The sequence below is a fragment of the Oncorhynchus kisutch genome, linkage group LG15 (genome assembly GCF_002021735.2).
Source record: "Oncorhynchus kisutch isolate 150728-3 linkage group LG15, Okis_V2, whole genome shotgun sequence".
Lineage (NCBI taxonomy): Eukaryota > Metazoa > Chordata > Actinopteri > Salmoniformes > Salmonidae > Oncorhynchus > Oncorhynchus kisutch.
This window is the reverse complement of record NC_034188.2, coordinates 61,066,360-61,083,067: the sequence shown is the minus strand read 5'-3', so window position 1 is coordinate 61,083,067 and position 16,708 is coordinate 61,066,360. Positions and strand designations below refer to the sequence as shown.

The following is a 16,708-nucleotide window of genomic DNA, read 5'->3' as shown; positions in this document are numbered from 1 at the left end:
TTACATGAAATCCAAATAAAAATCTATTTAAATTAAAGGTTGTAATGCAACAAAATAGGAAAGACGCCAAGGAAGGTGAATACTTTTGCAAGGCACTGTATAGACAACTGCTGCATACAGTCCATGGAGCAATGGATTCTGGAGAGACAAACACTCACAGAGATCATGCTGAAAGTGAAGCAAGACAATGGATGTGACTGGAAAACAGCCCTAGATTGGGCTTTGATGGCAAAAAACTCAATGCACAATGTTTATGGCTTCAGCCGATACCAACTAGTGTTTGGGCAGAACCCTTTTTTATTTATTTTTTATTTTACTAGGCAAGTCAGTTAAGAACAAATTCTTATTTTCAATGACGGCCTAGCAACAGTGGGTTAACTGCCTGTTCAGGGGCAGAACGACAGATTTGTACCATGTCAGCTCTGGGGTTTGAACTTGCAACCTTCCGGTTACTATTCCAACGCTCTAACCACTAGGCTACCCTGCCGCCCCACTAGGCTACCCTGCCGCAACCCTAATCTACCCTCTGTACTGGTTGACAAGCCACCATCACTAGAAGGGATAAGTGAGAGTGCATGGGTGGGACACCACCTTTCAACACTACATGCAGCGAGAAAAGCATTCACTGAAGCAGAGTGTTCAGAAAGAATTCACAGGGCTCTGCGTAAACAGATAGAAAAATGACACCGAAGAATATGGCTGACGTTTTACATTCTCCCAACCAATTGTGCTATATATTTTATTTTTTTCTTCGTTTTGTGCAACTTGTTTTTTTACTTTTGTGTACAGTCGTGGCCAAAAGTTTTGAGAATGACACAAATATTAATTTTCACAAAGTCTGCTGCCTCAGTTTGTGTGATGGCAATTTGCATATACTCCAGAATGTTATAAAGAGTGATCAGATGAATCAGAAGTCCCTCTTTGCCCTGCAAATGAACTGAATCCCCCAAAAACATTTCCACTGCATTTCAGCTCTGCCACAAAAGGACCAGCTGACATCATGTCAGTGATTCTCTCGTTAACACAGGTGTGAGTGTTGACGAGGACAAGGCTTGAGATCACTCTGTCATGCTGATTGAGTTCGAATAACAGACTGGAAGCTTCAAAAGGAGGGTGGTACTTGGAATCATTGTTCTTCCTCTGTCAAACATGGTTACCTGCAAGGAAACACGTGACGTCATCATTGCTTTGCACAAAAAGGGCTTCACAGGCAAGGATATTGCTGCCAGTAAGATTGCACATAAATCAACCATTTATCGGATCATCAAGAACTTCAAGGAGAGCAGTTCAATTGTTATGAAGAAGGCTTCAGTGCGCCCAAGAAAGTCCAGCAAGTGCAGGGCCGTCTCATAAAGTTGATTCAGCTGCGTCATCGGGGCACCGCCAGTACAGATCTGCTCAGGAATGGCAGCAGGCAGGTGTGAGTGCATCTGCATGCACAGTGAGGCGAAGACTTTAGGAGGATGGCCTGGTGTCAAGAAGGGCAGCAAAGAAGCCTCTTCTATCCAGGAAAAACATCAGGGACAGACTGATATTCCGAAAAAGGTACAGGGATTGGACTGATGAGGACTGGGGTAAAGTCATTTTATCTGATGAATCCCCTTTCCGATTGTTTGGGGCATCCGGAAAAAAGCTTGTCCGGAGAAGACAAGGTGAGCGCTACCATCCGCCCTGTGTCATGGCAACAGTAAAGCATCATGAGACCATTCATGTGTGGGGTTGCTTCTCAGCCAAGGGAGTGGGCTCACTCACAATTTTGCCCTAAGAACACAGCCATGAATAAAGAATGTTACCAACACATCCTCCGAGAGCAACTTCTCCCAACCACCCAGGAACAGTTTGGTGACGAACAATGCCTTTTCCAGCATGATGGAGCACCCTGCCATAAGGCAAAAGTGATAACTAAGTGGCTCTGGGAACAAAACATCGATATATTGGGTCCATGGCCAGGAAACTCCCCAGACCTTAAAACTTCTTACAGCTTAAATTTTGTTAACGGGATCGATTTGACAACAGCCAGTGAAAGTGCAGGGCGCCAAATTCAAACAACATAAATCTCATAATTAAAATGCCTCAAATATACAAGTATTATACACCATTTTAAAGATACATTTGTTGTTAATCCCACCACAGTGTCCGATTTCAAAAAGGCTTTACGACGAAAGCATACCATGCGATTATGTTAGGTCAGCACCTAGTCACAGAAAAGAACAGCCATTTTTCCAGCCAAAGAGAAGAGTCACAAAAAGCAGAAATAGAGATAAAATGAATCACTAACCTTTGATGATCTTCATCAGATGACACTCATAGGACTTCATGTTACACAATACATGTATGTTTTGTTCTATAAAGTTCATATTTCTATCCAAAAATCTCAGTTTACATTGGCGCGTTATGTTCAGTAATGTTTTGCTTCCAAAACATACAGTGATTTTGCAGAGAGCCACATCAATTTACAGAAATACTCATCATAAATGTTCATGAAAATACAAATGTTATACATGGAATTAAAAATATACTTCTCCTTAATGCAACCGCTGTCAGATTTCAAAAAAGCTTTACGGAAAAAGCACACCATGCAATAATCTTGACCACAGCGCTCAGGCACCAAAACAAGCCACACAGATACCCGCCATGTTGTGGAGTCAACAGAAGTCAGAAATAGCATTATAAATATTCACTTACCTTTGATGAGCTTCATCGGACTGCACTTCCAGGGATCCCAGTTCCACAATAAATGTTTGTTTTGTTCGATAAAGTCCATAATTTATGTCCAAATACCTCCTTTTTGTTCACGCATTTAGTTCAGAAATCCAAACTCACGAGGCGCAGGCACTTAGTCCAGATGAAAAGTCAAAAAAGTTATATTACAGTTCGTAGAAACATGTCAAACGATGAATAGAATCAATCTTTAGGATGTTTTTAACATACATCTTCAATAATGTTTCAACTGGACAATTCCTTTGTCTTTAGAAATGAAAAGAAACGCAGCTACCTCACGGCCACGCGCATGATTTAGCTCATGGCATTCTGCCAGACCTCTTAGTCAAACAGCTCTTATTCGCTCCACCTTCGCAGTAGAAGCCTGAAACAAGGTCCTAAAGACTGTTGACATCTAGTGGAAGCCTTAGGAAGTGCAATCGGACCAAATTTAAACTGTATCTTGGATAGGCAAAGACTTGAAAACCTAAAAACCTCAGATTTCCCACTTCCTGGTTGGATTTTGTCTCCGTTTTTCTTTTAGTTCTGTTATACTCACAGACATCAATAAAACAGTTTTAGAAACTTCAGAGTGTTTTCTATCCAAATATAATCATAATATGCATATCTTAGCTTCTCGGCCTGAGTAGCAGGTAGTTTACTCTGGGCACCTTAATCATCCAATCTACTCAATACTGTCCCCATCCATAAGAAATTAATCTCATTGAGAACTTGTGGTCAATCCTAACAAAACCCCATAAATTCTGACAAACTCCAAGCATTGATTATGCAATAATGGGCTGCCATCAGTCAGGATGTGGCCCAGAAGTTAATTGACAGCATGCCAGGGCGGATTGCAGAGGACTTGAAAAAGAAGGGTGTAACGGCGTTCTTCGTTTGTTGAAAGAGAGTCGGACCGAAATGCAGCGTGGTGGTTACTCATGTCTTTAATGAAGGAAAAAGTGATGATACATGAAATAACTTAATAAATACAAAAACAACAAACGGAACGTGAAACCTAATACAGCCTATCTGGTGACACAACACAGAGACAGGAACAATCACCCACGAAAGACAAAGCGAAACTCAGGCTACCTAAATACGGTTCCCAATCAGAGGCAACGAGAATCACCTGACTGCTGATTGAGAACCGCATCAGGCAGCCAAGCCTATACAACCGCTGATTGAGAGCCGCGATCCCAAATACTACAAACCCCAATACGAAAATACAATAACATAAACCCCTGTCACACCCTGGCCTGACCAAATATATAACGAAAACACAAAAATACAATGACCAAGGCGTGACAAAGGGTCAACACTGCAGATATCGACTCTTTCCATCAACTTCATGTAATTGTCAATAAAAACCTATGACACTTATGAAATGCTTGTAATTATACTTCAGTATTCCATAGTAACATCTGACAAAAATATCTAAAGATACTGAGGCAGCAGACTTTGTGAAAATGAATATTTGTGTCATTCTCAAAACCTTTGGCCATGACTGTACATAATGTTGCTCTCTTATGACCAAAAATAACTTCTGGACATCAGAAAAGCGATTACTCACCGCAGAAACCTTTTCCTTTAATGAGTTCGATGAGAAGGATATCCTGCTTTCACTGGAACAGGCCCAGATCCACGCCTTTTGCGTGAAGAAAAGACGCCGGGAAAGGGGACACAGATCGGGGATCCTTATAAAAATTCAGAGGCGAGCGAGTAAACTCCCAATGCCTTCCATTATTCTTGCTAACATTATTGATGACCTACTATTAAGATTATCCTACCAACGGGACATTAAAAACTGTAACATATTATGTTTCACCGAGACGTGGCTGAACGAAGATACGGACAACATAGAGCTGGCAGGATTTTCCATGCACCGGCAGAAAAGAGACGCTACCCCTGGGGATGTGAATCTTTTTGTCAATAACAGCTGGTGCACAATGTCTAATATCAAAGAAGTCTTGAGGTATTGCTCGCTTGAAGTAGAGTACCTTATGATAAGCTGCAGACCACATTATCTACCAAGAGAGTTCTCATCTGTATTATTCATAGCCGTCTATTTACCACCACAAAACGAAGCTGGCACTAAGACCACTCTCAACCAACTCTATAAGGCCATAAGCAAAGTAGAAAATGCTTAGCCAGAAGTGGCGCTCCTAGGGGCCGGGGACTTTAATGCAGGCAAACTTAAATCAGTTTTACCCCATTTTTACCAGCATGTCACATGTGCAACCAGGGGGGAAAAAATCCTAGACCACCTTTACTCCACACACAGAGATGCATACAAAGTTCTCCCCCACCCTCCATTTGACAAATCTGACCATAATTCTATCCTCCTGATTCCTGCTTGCAAGCAAAAACTAAAGCAGGAAGTACCAGTGACTCGCTCAATGCGGAAGTGGTCAGATGACGCGGATGCTACACTACAGCACTGTTTTGCTAGCACAGACTGGAATATGTTCTGGGATTCATCCAATGGCATTGAGGAATACACCACCTCAGTCATCAGTTTCATCAATAAGTGCATCGATGACGTCTTCCCCACACTGACTGTAAGTACATATCTCAACCAGAAGCCATGGATTACAGGCAACATCCGCATCGAGCTAAAGGCTAGAGCTGCCGCTTTCAAGGAGTGGGAGACTAATTCCCTGATCCATCTCTACGCAGACGACACCATTCTGTATACTTCTGGCTCTTCTTTGGACACTGTGCTATCTAACCTCCAAACAAGCTTCAATGCCATACAACACTCCTTCCGTGGCCTCCAACTGCTCTTAAACACTAGTAAAACCAAATGCATGCTTTTCAACCTTTCGCTGCCCGCACCCGCCCGACTAGCATCACCACCCTAGACGGACCTAGAATATGTGGACAACTATAAATACCTAGGTGTCTGGCTAGACTCTACTTTCAGACTCATATTAAACATCTCCAATCCAAAATCAAATCTAGAATCTGCTTTCTATTTCGCAACAAAGCCTCCTTCACTCACGCCGCCAAACTTACCCTAGTAAAACTGACTATCCTACCGATCCTCGACTTCGGCGATGTCATCTACAAAATAGCTTCCAATACTCTACTCAGCAAACTGGATGCAGTCTATCATAGTGCCATCCGTTTTGTTACCAAATCACCTATTATCACCCACCACTGCAACCTGTGTGCTCTAGTCGGCTGGCCCTCGCTACATATTCATCACCAGACCCACTGGCTCCAGGTCATCTATAAGTATATGCTAGGTAAAACTCCGCCTTATCTCAGTTCACTGGTCACGATAACAACACCGACCCGTAGCACACGTTCCAGCAGGTTTATCTCACTGATAATCCCTAAAGCCAACACCTCATTTGGTCGCCTTTCCTTCCAGTTCTCTGCTTCCAGTGACTGGAACGAATTGCAAAAATCGCTGAAGTTGGAGACTTTTTTATTTCCCTCACCAACTTTAAACATCAGCTATCTGAGCAGCTAACCGATCGCTGCAGCTGTACATAGTACATCTGTAAATAACCCACTCAATCTACCTACCTCATCCCCATACTGTTTTTATTTACTTTTCTGCTCTTTTGCACACCAGTATCTCTACTTGCACATAATCATCTGCTCATCTATCACTCCAGTGTTAATCTGCTAAATTGTAACTATTCACTCCTATGGCCTATTTATTGCCAAACTCTTCATGCCTTTTGCACACACTGTATATTGACTTTCTTTTTTTTCTACTGTGTCATTAACTTGTTTATTGTGCTATTGGCTTGTTTATTGTTTATTCCATGTGTAACTCTGTGTTGTTGTCTGTGTCACACTGTTTTGCTTTATCTTGGCCAGGTCGCAGTTGTAAATGAGAACTTGAGAACTCTCCACTAGCCTACCTGGTTAAATAAAGGTGAAATCTCTTGAAAAAACATTGATAGGGACACTGACGCTGACACAGGAAATGGAGCAGAAAGCTTCAACCAAATCAAATCAAACCATCAAATTCAAACCATGACACAGGTAATACGGTTGAGGTTTTAAATGAGGAAATCGTTCAACAACAGCCACGTGTATTAAGACAACATGGTGGTTCTAATCTGAAACTGGACAAACTGTTAAATACATGGACAGAGAAAGTGGTATTCCACACAGCAACAGTCATTAGAAGAGCAGGAAAGGCCAAAGGAGTTCTCTGAACCAGCTACATGTTCTGGTACAACAGGTAAGCTGACTCAGCTGTGTCAACAAGGTGGGTGTGTACCCTTAAAGAATCCTTACCTGGAATGGTGCCAAAAGCACGTTTAGTGGCTAGAGGTTTTGAGGAGCTGGCTGCTAAAGAACTCCCAAAAGACTCACCGACATGCGCCTCAGAGTCACTCAGATTGCTGCTGACAGTGATCTGCCAGAAAAAAATGGAACTTCATTCCATAGACATCAAATCTGCATTTTTGCAGGGAACAGAGCTGTCAAGGGACATTCACAGCTGACCTCCGCCTGAATCTAAGAGTGAAGGAACACTGTGGAAACTAAAACAGTGTGTGTATGGACTGGCAGATGCATCATTACTGGTACAACAAAGTCAAGGCAGCAATGCTGAGTACAGGTGGAAAAATGTCACTAGTGGATCCTGCAGTCTTCTATTGGTTTGATCAAGACTGCAATGTGACTGGAGTACTTGCCTGTCATGTTGATGACTTCATCTGGGGTGGCTCACAGACCTTTGCTACTGTGATTCCACTCCTCAAAGCTGTTTTCCAGGTCGGCCGTGAGGAGCATGATCGTTTTTGTTATGTTGGCATAGGGTTTATTACAGTTGACAGAACAATACTGATGCAACAGGAAAGCTATATCAATAATCTTCAACCCATCCACCCAGATTCTTCAAGAGCCGTACAAAGCAATTCCCCGACCTGTGGAATTGAAGCTGATCAATTGAGGTCAATGATGGGTAAAATTCTATGGGTTGCTCGACAGAGTAGACATGATGTAATGTTTGATGGATGCAACTTGCAACATCCCACTGTATAAACCATTCAAGAGACAAACAAAGTTGTTCGTAAACTGAAATCAACAAGTGACTAAAGTTTCAGCATGTTGGAAAATATGACTATCTTCAGTGATGCTTCCCTGGGGAACCTTACAGATGGAGGCACACAAGGGGGACATCTAATCATGTTAATGGATGAAAAAGGAAGATTCTCACCATCTGATGGCAGTCAGAAAGGAACAGAAGGGTAGTCCGAAGCACACTTGCTTGAGAAACCCTTGCTCTTGTGGATGGAATTGACAATGCCATCTTTCTGGCAACTCTGTTTTCAGAGCTTACCACTGCTGAGGCAAAATGACACATTCTACCTGTAGTTTGTGTCACTGACAGCAACTCCCTAGTTGATGCTGTCAAGTCCACCAAGTCTGTCACAGAGAAAAGACTTCGTCTTGAGATTAGCAGCATTAAGGAACTTATTGAAGCACAGAGAATCCAGCGGATTCTGTGGTCGGCCACAAAGGAACAGCTGGCTGACAGTCTGACTAAAAAGGGAGCATCCGGTCTTGTGCTCCTAAAGGCACTCAGTAATGGAAAGTGGCATTTTAAGTAATACAAATAAAAACTTTGTCACACAACCCATTTGTAATGGGGAACTTAAATAATACTTGGGACATCTAATTATGTTGTGGATGTTTTATTTGTCTTTAAAGAAGAGTGGGAGATTGTTCAGTTCAGGTTTTAAGTATCCCTATATTTCTGTTGTTACCATGCTATCATTCTGTTATTAGTACGCCTGCACAGTAGTCTGACTGGAGATGGACCTGGCCTGAGTGTGATGGCAACTACAGTTACATATACTTATGTTGGAGTTTACATATACTTATGTCTACATATACTTAGGTTGGAGTTTACATATACTTATGTCTACATATACTTATGTCTACATATACATAGGTTGGAGTTTACATATACTTATGTCTACATATACTTAGGTTGGAGTTTACATATACTTATGTCTACATTTACTTATGTCTACATATACTTAGGTTGGAGTTTACATATACTTATGTCTACATATACTTAGGTTGGAGTTTACATATACTTATGTCTACATATACTTATGTCTACATATACTTAGGTTGGAGTTTACATATACTTATGTCTACATATACTTATGTCTACATATACTTATGTCTACATATACTTAGGTTGGAGTTTACATATACTTATGTCTACATATACTTAGGTTGGAGTTTACATATACTTATGTCTACATATACTTATGTCTACATATACTTATGTCTACATATACTTAGGTTGCAGTCATTAAAACTCGTTTTTCAACCACTGCACAAATGTCTTGTTAACAAACTATAGTTTTGGCAAGTCGGTTAGGACATCTACTTTGTGCATGACACAAGCAATTTTTCCAACAATTGTGTACAGACAGATTATTTCACTTATAATTCACTGCATCACAATTCCAGTTGCTCTGAGGTTTACATACACTAAGTTGACTGTGCCTTTAAACGTCTTGGAAAATTCCAGAAAAGGATGTCATGGCTTCAGAAGCTTCTGATAGGCTAATTGCATCATTTGAGTCAATTGGAGGTGTACCTGTGGATGTATTTCAAGGCCTCACCTTCAAACTCAGTGCATCTTTGCTTGACGTCATGGGAAAATCAAAAGAAATCAGCCAAGACCTCAGAAAAACCATTGTAGACCTCCACAAGTCTGGTTCATCCTTGGGAGCAATTTCCAAATGGCTGAAGGCACCACGTTCATCTGTACAAACAATAGTACGCAAGTATAAACACCATGGGACCACGCAGTCGTCATACCGCTCAGGAAGGAGATGCGTTCTGTCTCCTAGAGATGAATGTACTTCGATGAGAAAAGTGCAAATTAATCCCAGAAAAACAGCAAAGGATATTCTGAAGATGCTGGAGGAAACAGGTACAAAATAAAAAAGCTAATATTTAAATGTATGCTCAGCTATGCCTCGCAAGTAGAACAACAACTGATTTATTTTGTTTATGTAGCTCGAGTTTTGAAATATAATGTGATCTGAGAAGAACCATACTGGCAGGCCAAGAATAGCCAATATGCTGTGGTAATGAATTAGGCCTACTGCACAGATGTCATCCCTACAGACCTGTTTTTATTAGGTTAATGATGCATAGGCTTACATTTTTACTTCATGAGAGCGTAGATCACGGCTTGCATTTTGACTCAGGTTGGTGACCACTGGGGTAAAGGGTGTCTCCAGGGTCAGCTAGTTGTTTATTTGATTTTTAAGTTGGAATCACACCAGGGAGGATCATGGGAGTTTATTTCTTCCTCTCTGTGCCGAGGTCCTGACCTCATCACCACACCTCTGCACTGACACACACACACACACACACACACACACCACTGAAATAACTGTTACAGCACCTCTCAACACCCATGGCCTGCTGTTTATTTGGCTTGTATTACCTTTCCCTCTGAAGACACACACACGTGCACAGTCCATTTACTCGCCTTACATCTCTCCTCCCCTTGTTGATCCTACTACCTGCCCTGTGTAATAAAACGTGTAATCATGTAGTATAATAACATGTGTATAATAATGTGGTAATGCCTGTCTCCAACAGGAGTTGATTCCAGAGTTCTACTACCTGCCGGAGATGTTTGGTAATAGTAATGGTTACCACCTGGGCCAGAGGGAGGACGGCAAGATGGTGTGTGATGTAGAGCTGCCTCCCTGGGCCAACAAGCCTGAGGACTTTGTCAGGATCAACCGGATGGTGAGGAACTAAACACCTCTCCTCCTCTCCTTATCTCCCATCCTCTGCTCTGTTCCTTTCCTCTCCTGCTTTTGTCACCCTTGTCTCCTCCTCCGTCCTCTCATTTTGTACCACCCTTTCCTTTCCTACTCTATCATCCCCTCCTCTTTCCTACCCCCCACCTCTCCCCTCTCCTCCTCCCTCTTCCCTCTCCCCCCTCCTCCCCCTCACTCTGTATGTCTGTGTGCACTGCTCGATACTAACACAATCTGCAGCTGACCCCGTTGATGTCACTAAAGGACGGGGCCAGTAAGTGTCCCCTATAATGTTACCTAATGCTGGACTCATCAATCATCATTTAGCTGCGTGTGTGTTTGTGTGTGTGTGGCTGTGTGCTGTTTGTGTGTGTGTGTCAACCCTGTTCTCCCTGCAGGCCCCTTTTGAGCAACACACACACACACACACACACACAGAGACACACAGAGACAGAATGTGAACTCTCTCTCCACCCTCTGCCAGCCTCTCAACCAGTCCAGCCTGGAGACGCACAGCGTTTCACTTCTCATCACATTTCAAACCCACACATACAAACACACACACTCATACACACACACACACACTCACAATCACACACTATTATAGATATGAGATTATGGGGGGGCGGGGGTTCTATAGTTCTACAATGTTATTGGGGGTAGGATGTGGGGTATGGGGTAGGAACACACTTGACCTTTTCAGCAGGAGTGACAGAGCTGGGGGGAGGGAGGTAGGGGTGGTGATGGGAAGGAGCTGGAGGGGGGGGGGGGGTTAGCGGCGAGCAGAGGTGACCTTTCACTAAGCTCAGCTCTCTTCTCCTCCTCTGCTCTCTCCCTCTGCTCTCCTCTTCTACTGCATGGTCAGCTATATCTACATCAACCTTGCACACAGAGAGGTGGAGGAGTGGCACAGAGAGGAGGGGGAGGTGGAGTGGTGGCACAGAGAGGTGGAGGGGTGGCACAGAGAGGAGGGGAAGGTGGAGGGGTGGCACAGAGAGGTGGAGGGAGGTGGAGGGGTGGTACAGAGAGGAGGGGGAGGTGGAGGGGTGGCACAGAGATGTGGAGGGGTGGCACAGAGAGGTGGAGGGAGGTGGAGGGTGCCACAGAGAGGAGGGGGAGGTGGAGTGGTGGCACAGAGAGGTGGAGGGGTGGCACAGAGAGGAGGGGGAGGTGGAGTCGTGGCACAGAGAGGTGGAGGGAGGTGGAGGGGTGGCACAGAGAGGTTGGGAGGTGGAGTGGTGGCACAGAGAGGTGGAGTGGTGGCACAGAGAGGTGGAGGGGTGGCACAGAGAGGAGGGGGAGGTAGAGTGGTGGCACAAAGGTGGAGGGAGGTGGAGGGGTGGCACAGAGAGGAGGTGGAGTGGTGGCACAGAGAGGTGGAGGGGTGGCACAGAGAGGAGGGGGAGGTAGAGTGGTGGCACAGAGAGGTGGAGGGGTGGCAGAGAGGAGGGGAAGGTGGAGTGGTGGCACAGGGAGGAGGAGGGAGGTGGAGTGGTGGCACAGAGAGGAGGGAGGTGGAGGAGTGGCACAGAGAGGAGGAGGGGTGGCACAGAGAGGAGGAGTGGCACAGAGAGGAGGAGGGAGGTGGAGGGGTGGCACAGAGAGGAGGAGGGAGGTAAAGGGGTGGCACAGAGGAGGAGGGAGGTGGAGGGGTGGCACAGAGAGGAGGAGGGAGGTGGAGGGGTGGCATAGAGAGGAGGAGGGAGGTGGAGTGGTGGAACAGAGAGGAGGGGGAGGTGGAGGGGTGGCACAGAGAGGAGGAGGGAGGTGGAGGGCCAGGCCTCGGCAGGGGGGGGGGGGGTTGTTGCACAGTGTTTTTATCCTCTTATCTTGTAATATAGATATTAGCATACATGCGGAATCCTTGGATGGATACCTAGAGAATCATCATCTTCACTCTCCGTCACTGTCCTCACTCATCCTGCTCTCAGATCTTATTATGGCATTCTTCATTTTCTGCTTCCCTTTTACGTTACCTTTTATTCTCTCTCTTTCTCTCTCTTTCTCTCTCTTTCTCTCTCCTTCTCTCTCTCTCTCTCCTTCCCTCTCCCACCCTCCCTCCACCCCTCCTCCCTCCAGTTCCCATCTTTGCATGTGCTAGATTCAATCGTGGTGACATGCCCCATGGCTAGTTCAGCTCCCTCTGTGTTCAGCTCTGTCTGTGCGCTCTAGCTAGCTCCACTCTGTTGATAGAGGCTGTTATTGTTTTTTATTTATTTTTTATTTCACCTTTATTTAACCAGGTAGGCTACTTGAGAACAAGTTCTCATTTGCAACTGCGACCTGGCCAAGATAAAGCATAGCAGTGTGAGCATACAACAAAGAGTTACACATGGAGTAAACAATTAACAAGTCAATAACACAGTAGAAAACAAAGGGAGGGTCTATATACAATGTGTGCAAAAGGCATGAGGAGGTAGGCAAATAATTACAATTTTGCAGATTAACACGAGTGATAAATGATCAGATGGTCATGTACAGGTAGAGATATTGGTGTGCAGAAGAGAAGAAAAGTAAATAAATAAAAACAGTATGGGGATGAGGTAGGTGAAAAGGGTGGGCTATTTACCAATAGACTATGTACAGCTGCAGCGATCGGTTAGCTGCTCAGATAGCTGATGTTTGAAGTTGGTGAGGGAGATAAAAGTCTCCAACTTCAGCGATTTTTGCAATTCGTTCCAGTCACAGGCAGCAGAGTACTGGAACGAAAGGCGGCCAAATGAGGTGTTGGCTTTAGGGATGATCAGTGAGATACACCTGCTGGAGCGCGTGCTACGGATGGGTGTTGCCATCGTGACCAGTGAGCTGAGATAAGGCGGAGCTTTACCTAGCATGGACTTGTAGATGACCTGGAGCCAGTGGGTCTGGCGACGAATATGTAGCGAGGGCCAGCCGACTAGAGCATACAAGTCGCAGTGGTGGGTGGTATAAGGTGCTTTAGTGACAAAACGACAAATTGCGACAATTGTCCTGTGGGAGGGAGAGTGTAAAGTCCTGCAGCATGTCTTTATGCGTATCTGCTGCTAGAGTTGTAGTGTGTGACCACTGGGTCGACAATAAGAACAATAATAACATAAGCACTATAAGTCTACCATAGTAATATAGCACAACAGTAACACTGTCTATCATACTGATGTAACATAACAGTAACACTGTCTACCATAGTGATGTAACATAACAGTAACACTGTCTACCATAGTAATATAGCACAACAGTAACACTGTCTATCATAGTGATGTAACATAACAGTAACACTGTCTACCATAGTGATGTAACACAACAGTAACACTGTCTATCATAGTGATGTAACATAACAGTAACACTGTCTACCATAGTGATGTAACATAACAGTAACACTGTCTACCACAGTGATATAACACAACAGTAATGCTGTCTACCACAGTGATGTAACATAACAGTAACACTGTCTACCATAGTGATGTAAAACAACAGTAACACTGTCTACCATAGTGATATAACACAACAGTAATGCTGTCTACCACAGTGATGTAACATAACAGTAACACTGTCTACCATAGTGATGTAACATAACAGTTACATTGTCTACCATAGTGATATAACACAACAGTAACACTGTCTACCATAGTGATATAACACAACAGTAATGCTGTCTACCATAGTGATGTAACACAACAGTAACTTTGTCTCCCATAGTGATGTAACACAACAGTAATGCTGTCTACCATAGTGATGTAACATAACTGTAACATTGTCTACCATAGTGATGTAACACAACAGTAATGCTGTCTACCATAGTGATGTAACATAACTGTAACACTGTCTACCATAGTGATATAACACAACAGTAATGCTGTCTACCACAGTGATGTAACATAACAGTAACACTGTCTACCATAGTGATTTAACAACAGTAATGCTGTCTACCATAGTGATGTAACACAACAGTAATGCTGTCTACCACAGTGATGTAACACAACAGTAATGCTGTCTACCATAGTGATGTAACATAACAGTAACACTGTCTACCATAGTGATGTAACACAACAGTTACATTGTCTACCATAGTGATGTAACACAACAGTAACTTTGTCTACCATAGTGATGTAACACAACAGTAACACTGTCTACCATAGTGATGTAACATAACAGTAACACTGTCTACCATAGTGATGTAACATAACAGTTACATTGTCTACCATAGTGATATACCTCAACCGTAATGCTGTCTACCACAGTGATGTAACACAACAGTAACTTTGTCTCCCATAGTGATGTAACACAACAGTAATGCTGTCTCCCATAGTGATGTAACACAACAGTAATGCTGTCTACCATAGTGATGTAACATAACAGTAACACTGTCTACCATAGTGATGTAACACAACAGTAACTTTGTCTCCCATAGTGATGTAACACAACAGTAACACTGTCTACCATAGTGATGTAACATAACAGTAACACTGTCTACCATAGTGATGTAACACAACAGTAACTTTGTCTCCCATAGTGATGTAACACAACAGTAACACTGTCTACCATAGTGATGTAACATAACAGTAACACTGTCTACCATAGTGATGTAACACAACAGTAACTTTGTCTCCCATAGTGATGTAACACAACAGTAACACTGTCTCCCATAGTGATGTAACACAACAGTAATGCTGTCTACCATAGTGATGTAACATAACAGTAACACTGTCTACCATAGTGATGTAACACAACAGTAACTTTGTCTCCCATAGTGATGTAACACAACAGTAACTTTGTCTCCCATAGTGATGTAACACAACAGTAACTTTGTCTCCCATAGTGATGTAACACAACAGTAACACTGTCTACCATAGTAATATAGCACAACAGTAACACTGTCTATCATAGTGATGTAACATAACAGTAACACTGTCTACCATAGTGATGTAACACAACAGTAACACTGTCTACCATAGTAATATAGCACAACAGTAACACTGTCTATCATAGTGATGTAACATAACAGTAACACTGTCTACCATAGTGATGTAACATAACAGTTACATTGTCTACCATAGTGATATAACACAACAGTAACACTGTCTACCATAGTGATATAACACAACAGTAATGCTGTCTACCATAGTGATGTAACACAACAGTAACTTTGTCTCCCATAGTGATGTAACACAACAGTAATGCTGTCTACCATAGTGATGTAACATAACTGTAACATTGTCTACCATAGTGATGTAACACAACAGTAATGCTGTCTACCATAGTGATGTAACATAACTGTAACACTGTCTACCATAGTGATATAACACAACAGTAATGCTGTCTACCACAGTGATGTAACATAACAGTAACACTGTCTACCATAGTGATTTAACAACAGTAATGCTGTCTACCATAGTGATGTAACACAACAGTAATGCTGTCTACCACAGTGATGTAACACAACAGTAATGCTGTCTACCATAGTGATGTAACATAACAGTAACACTGTCTACCATAGTGATGTAACACAACAGTTACATTGTCTACCATAGTGATGTAACACAACAGTAACTTTGTCTACCATAGTGATGTAACACAACAGTAACACTGTCTACCATAGTGATGTAACATAACAGTAACACTGTCTACCATAGTGATGTAACATAACAGTTACATTGTCTACCATAGTGATATACCTCAACCGTAATGCTGTCTACCACAGTGATGTAACACAACAGTAACTTTGTCTCCCATAGTGATGTAACACAACAGTAATGCTGTCTCCCATAGTGATGTAACACAACAGTAATGCTGTCTACCATAGTGATGTAACATAACAGTAACACTGTCTACCATAGTGATGTAACACAACAGTAACTTTGTCTCCCATAGTGATGTAACACAACAGTAACACTGTCTACCATAGTGATGTAACATAACAGTAACACTGTCTACCATAGTGATGTAACACAACAGTAACTTTGTCTCCCATAGTGATGTAACACAACAGTAACACTGTCTACCATAGTGATGTAACATAACAGTAACACTGTCTACCATAGTGATGTAACACAACAGTAACTTTGTCTCCCATAGTGATGTAACACAACAGTAACACTGTCTCCCATAGTGATGTAACACAACAGTAATGCTGTCTACCATAGTGATGTAACATAACAGTAACACTGTCTACCATAGTGATGTAACACAACAGTAACTTTGTCTCCCATAGTGATGTAACACAACAGTAACTTTGTCTCCCATAGTGATGTAACACA

At 42.8% G+C, this 16,708-nt stretch overlaps 1 protein-coding gene across 1 annotated transcript in view; it reads left to right on the top strand.

The window, feature by feature from the left end:
- Positions 1 to 16,708, top strand: part of LOC109904820 (neurobeachin) — a 335,275-nt gene that overhangs the window by 288,268 nt on the left and 30,299 nt on the right. The window contains exon 51 of the mRNA XM_031791425.1: positions 10,309 to 10,461. Coding sequence (XP_031647285.1) covers positions 10,309 to 10,461 — 153 coding nt within the window. The remainder of the gene's footprint in view (positions 1 to 10,308; positions 10,462 to 16,708) is intronic.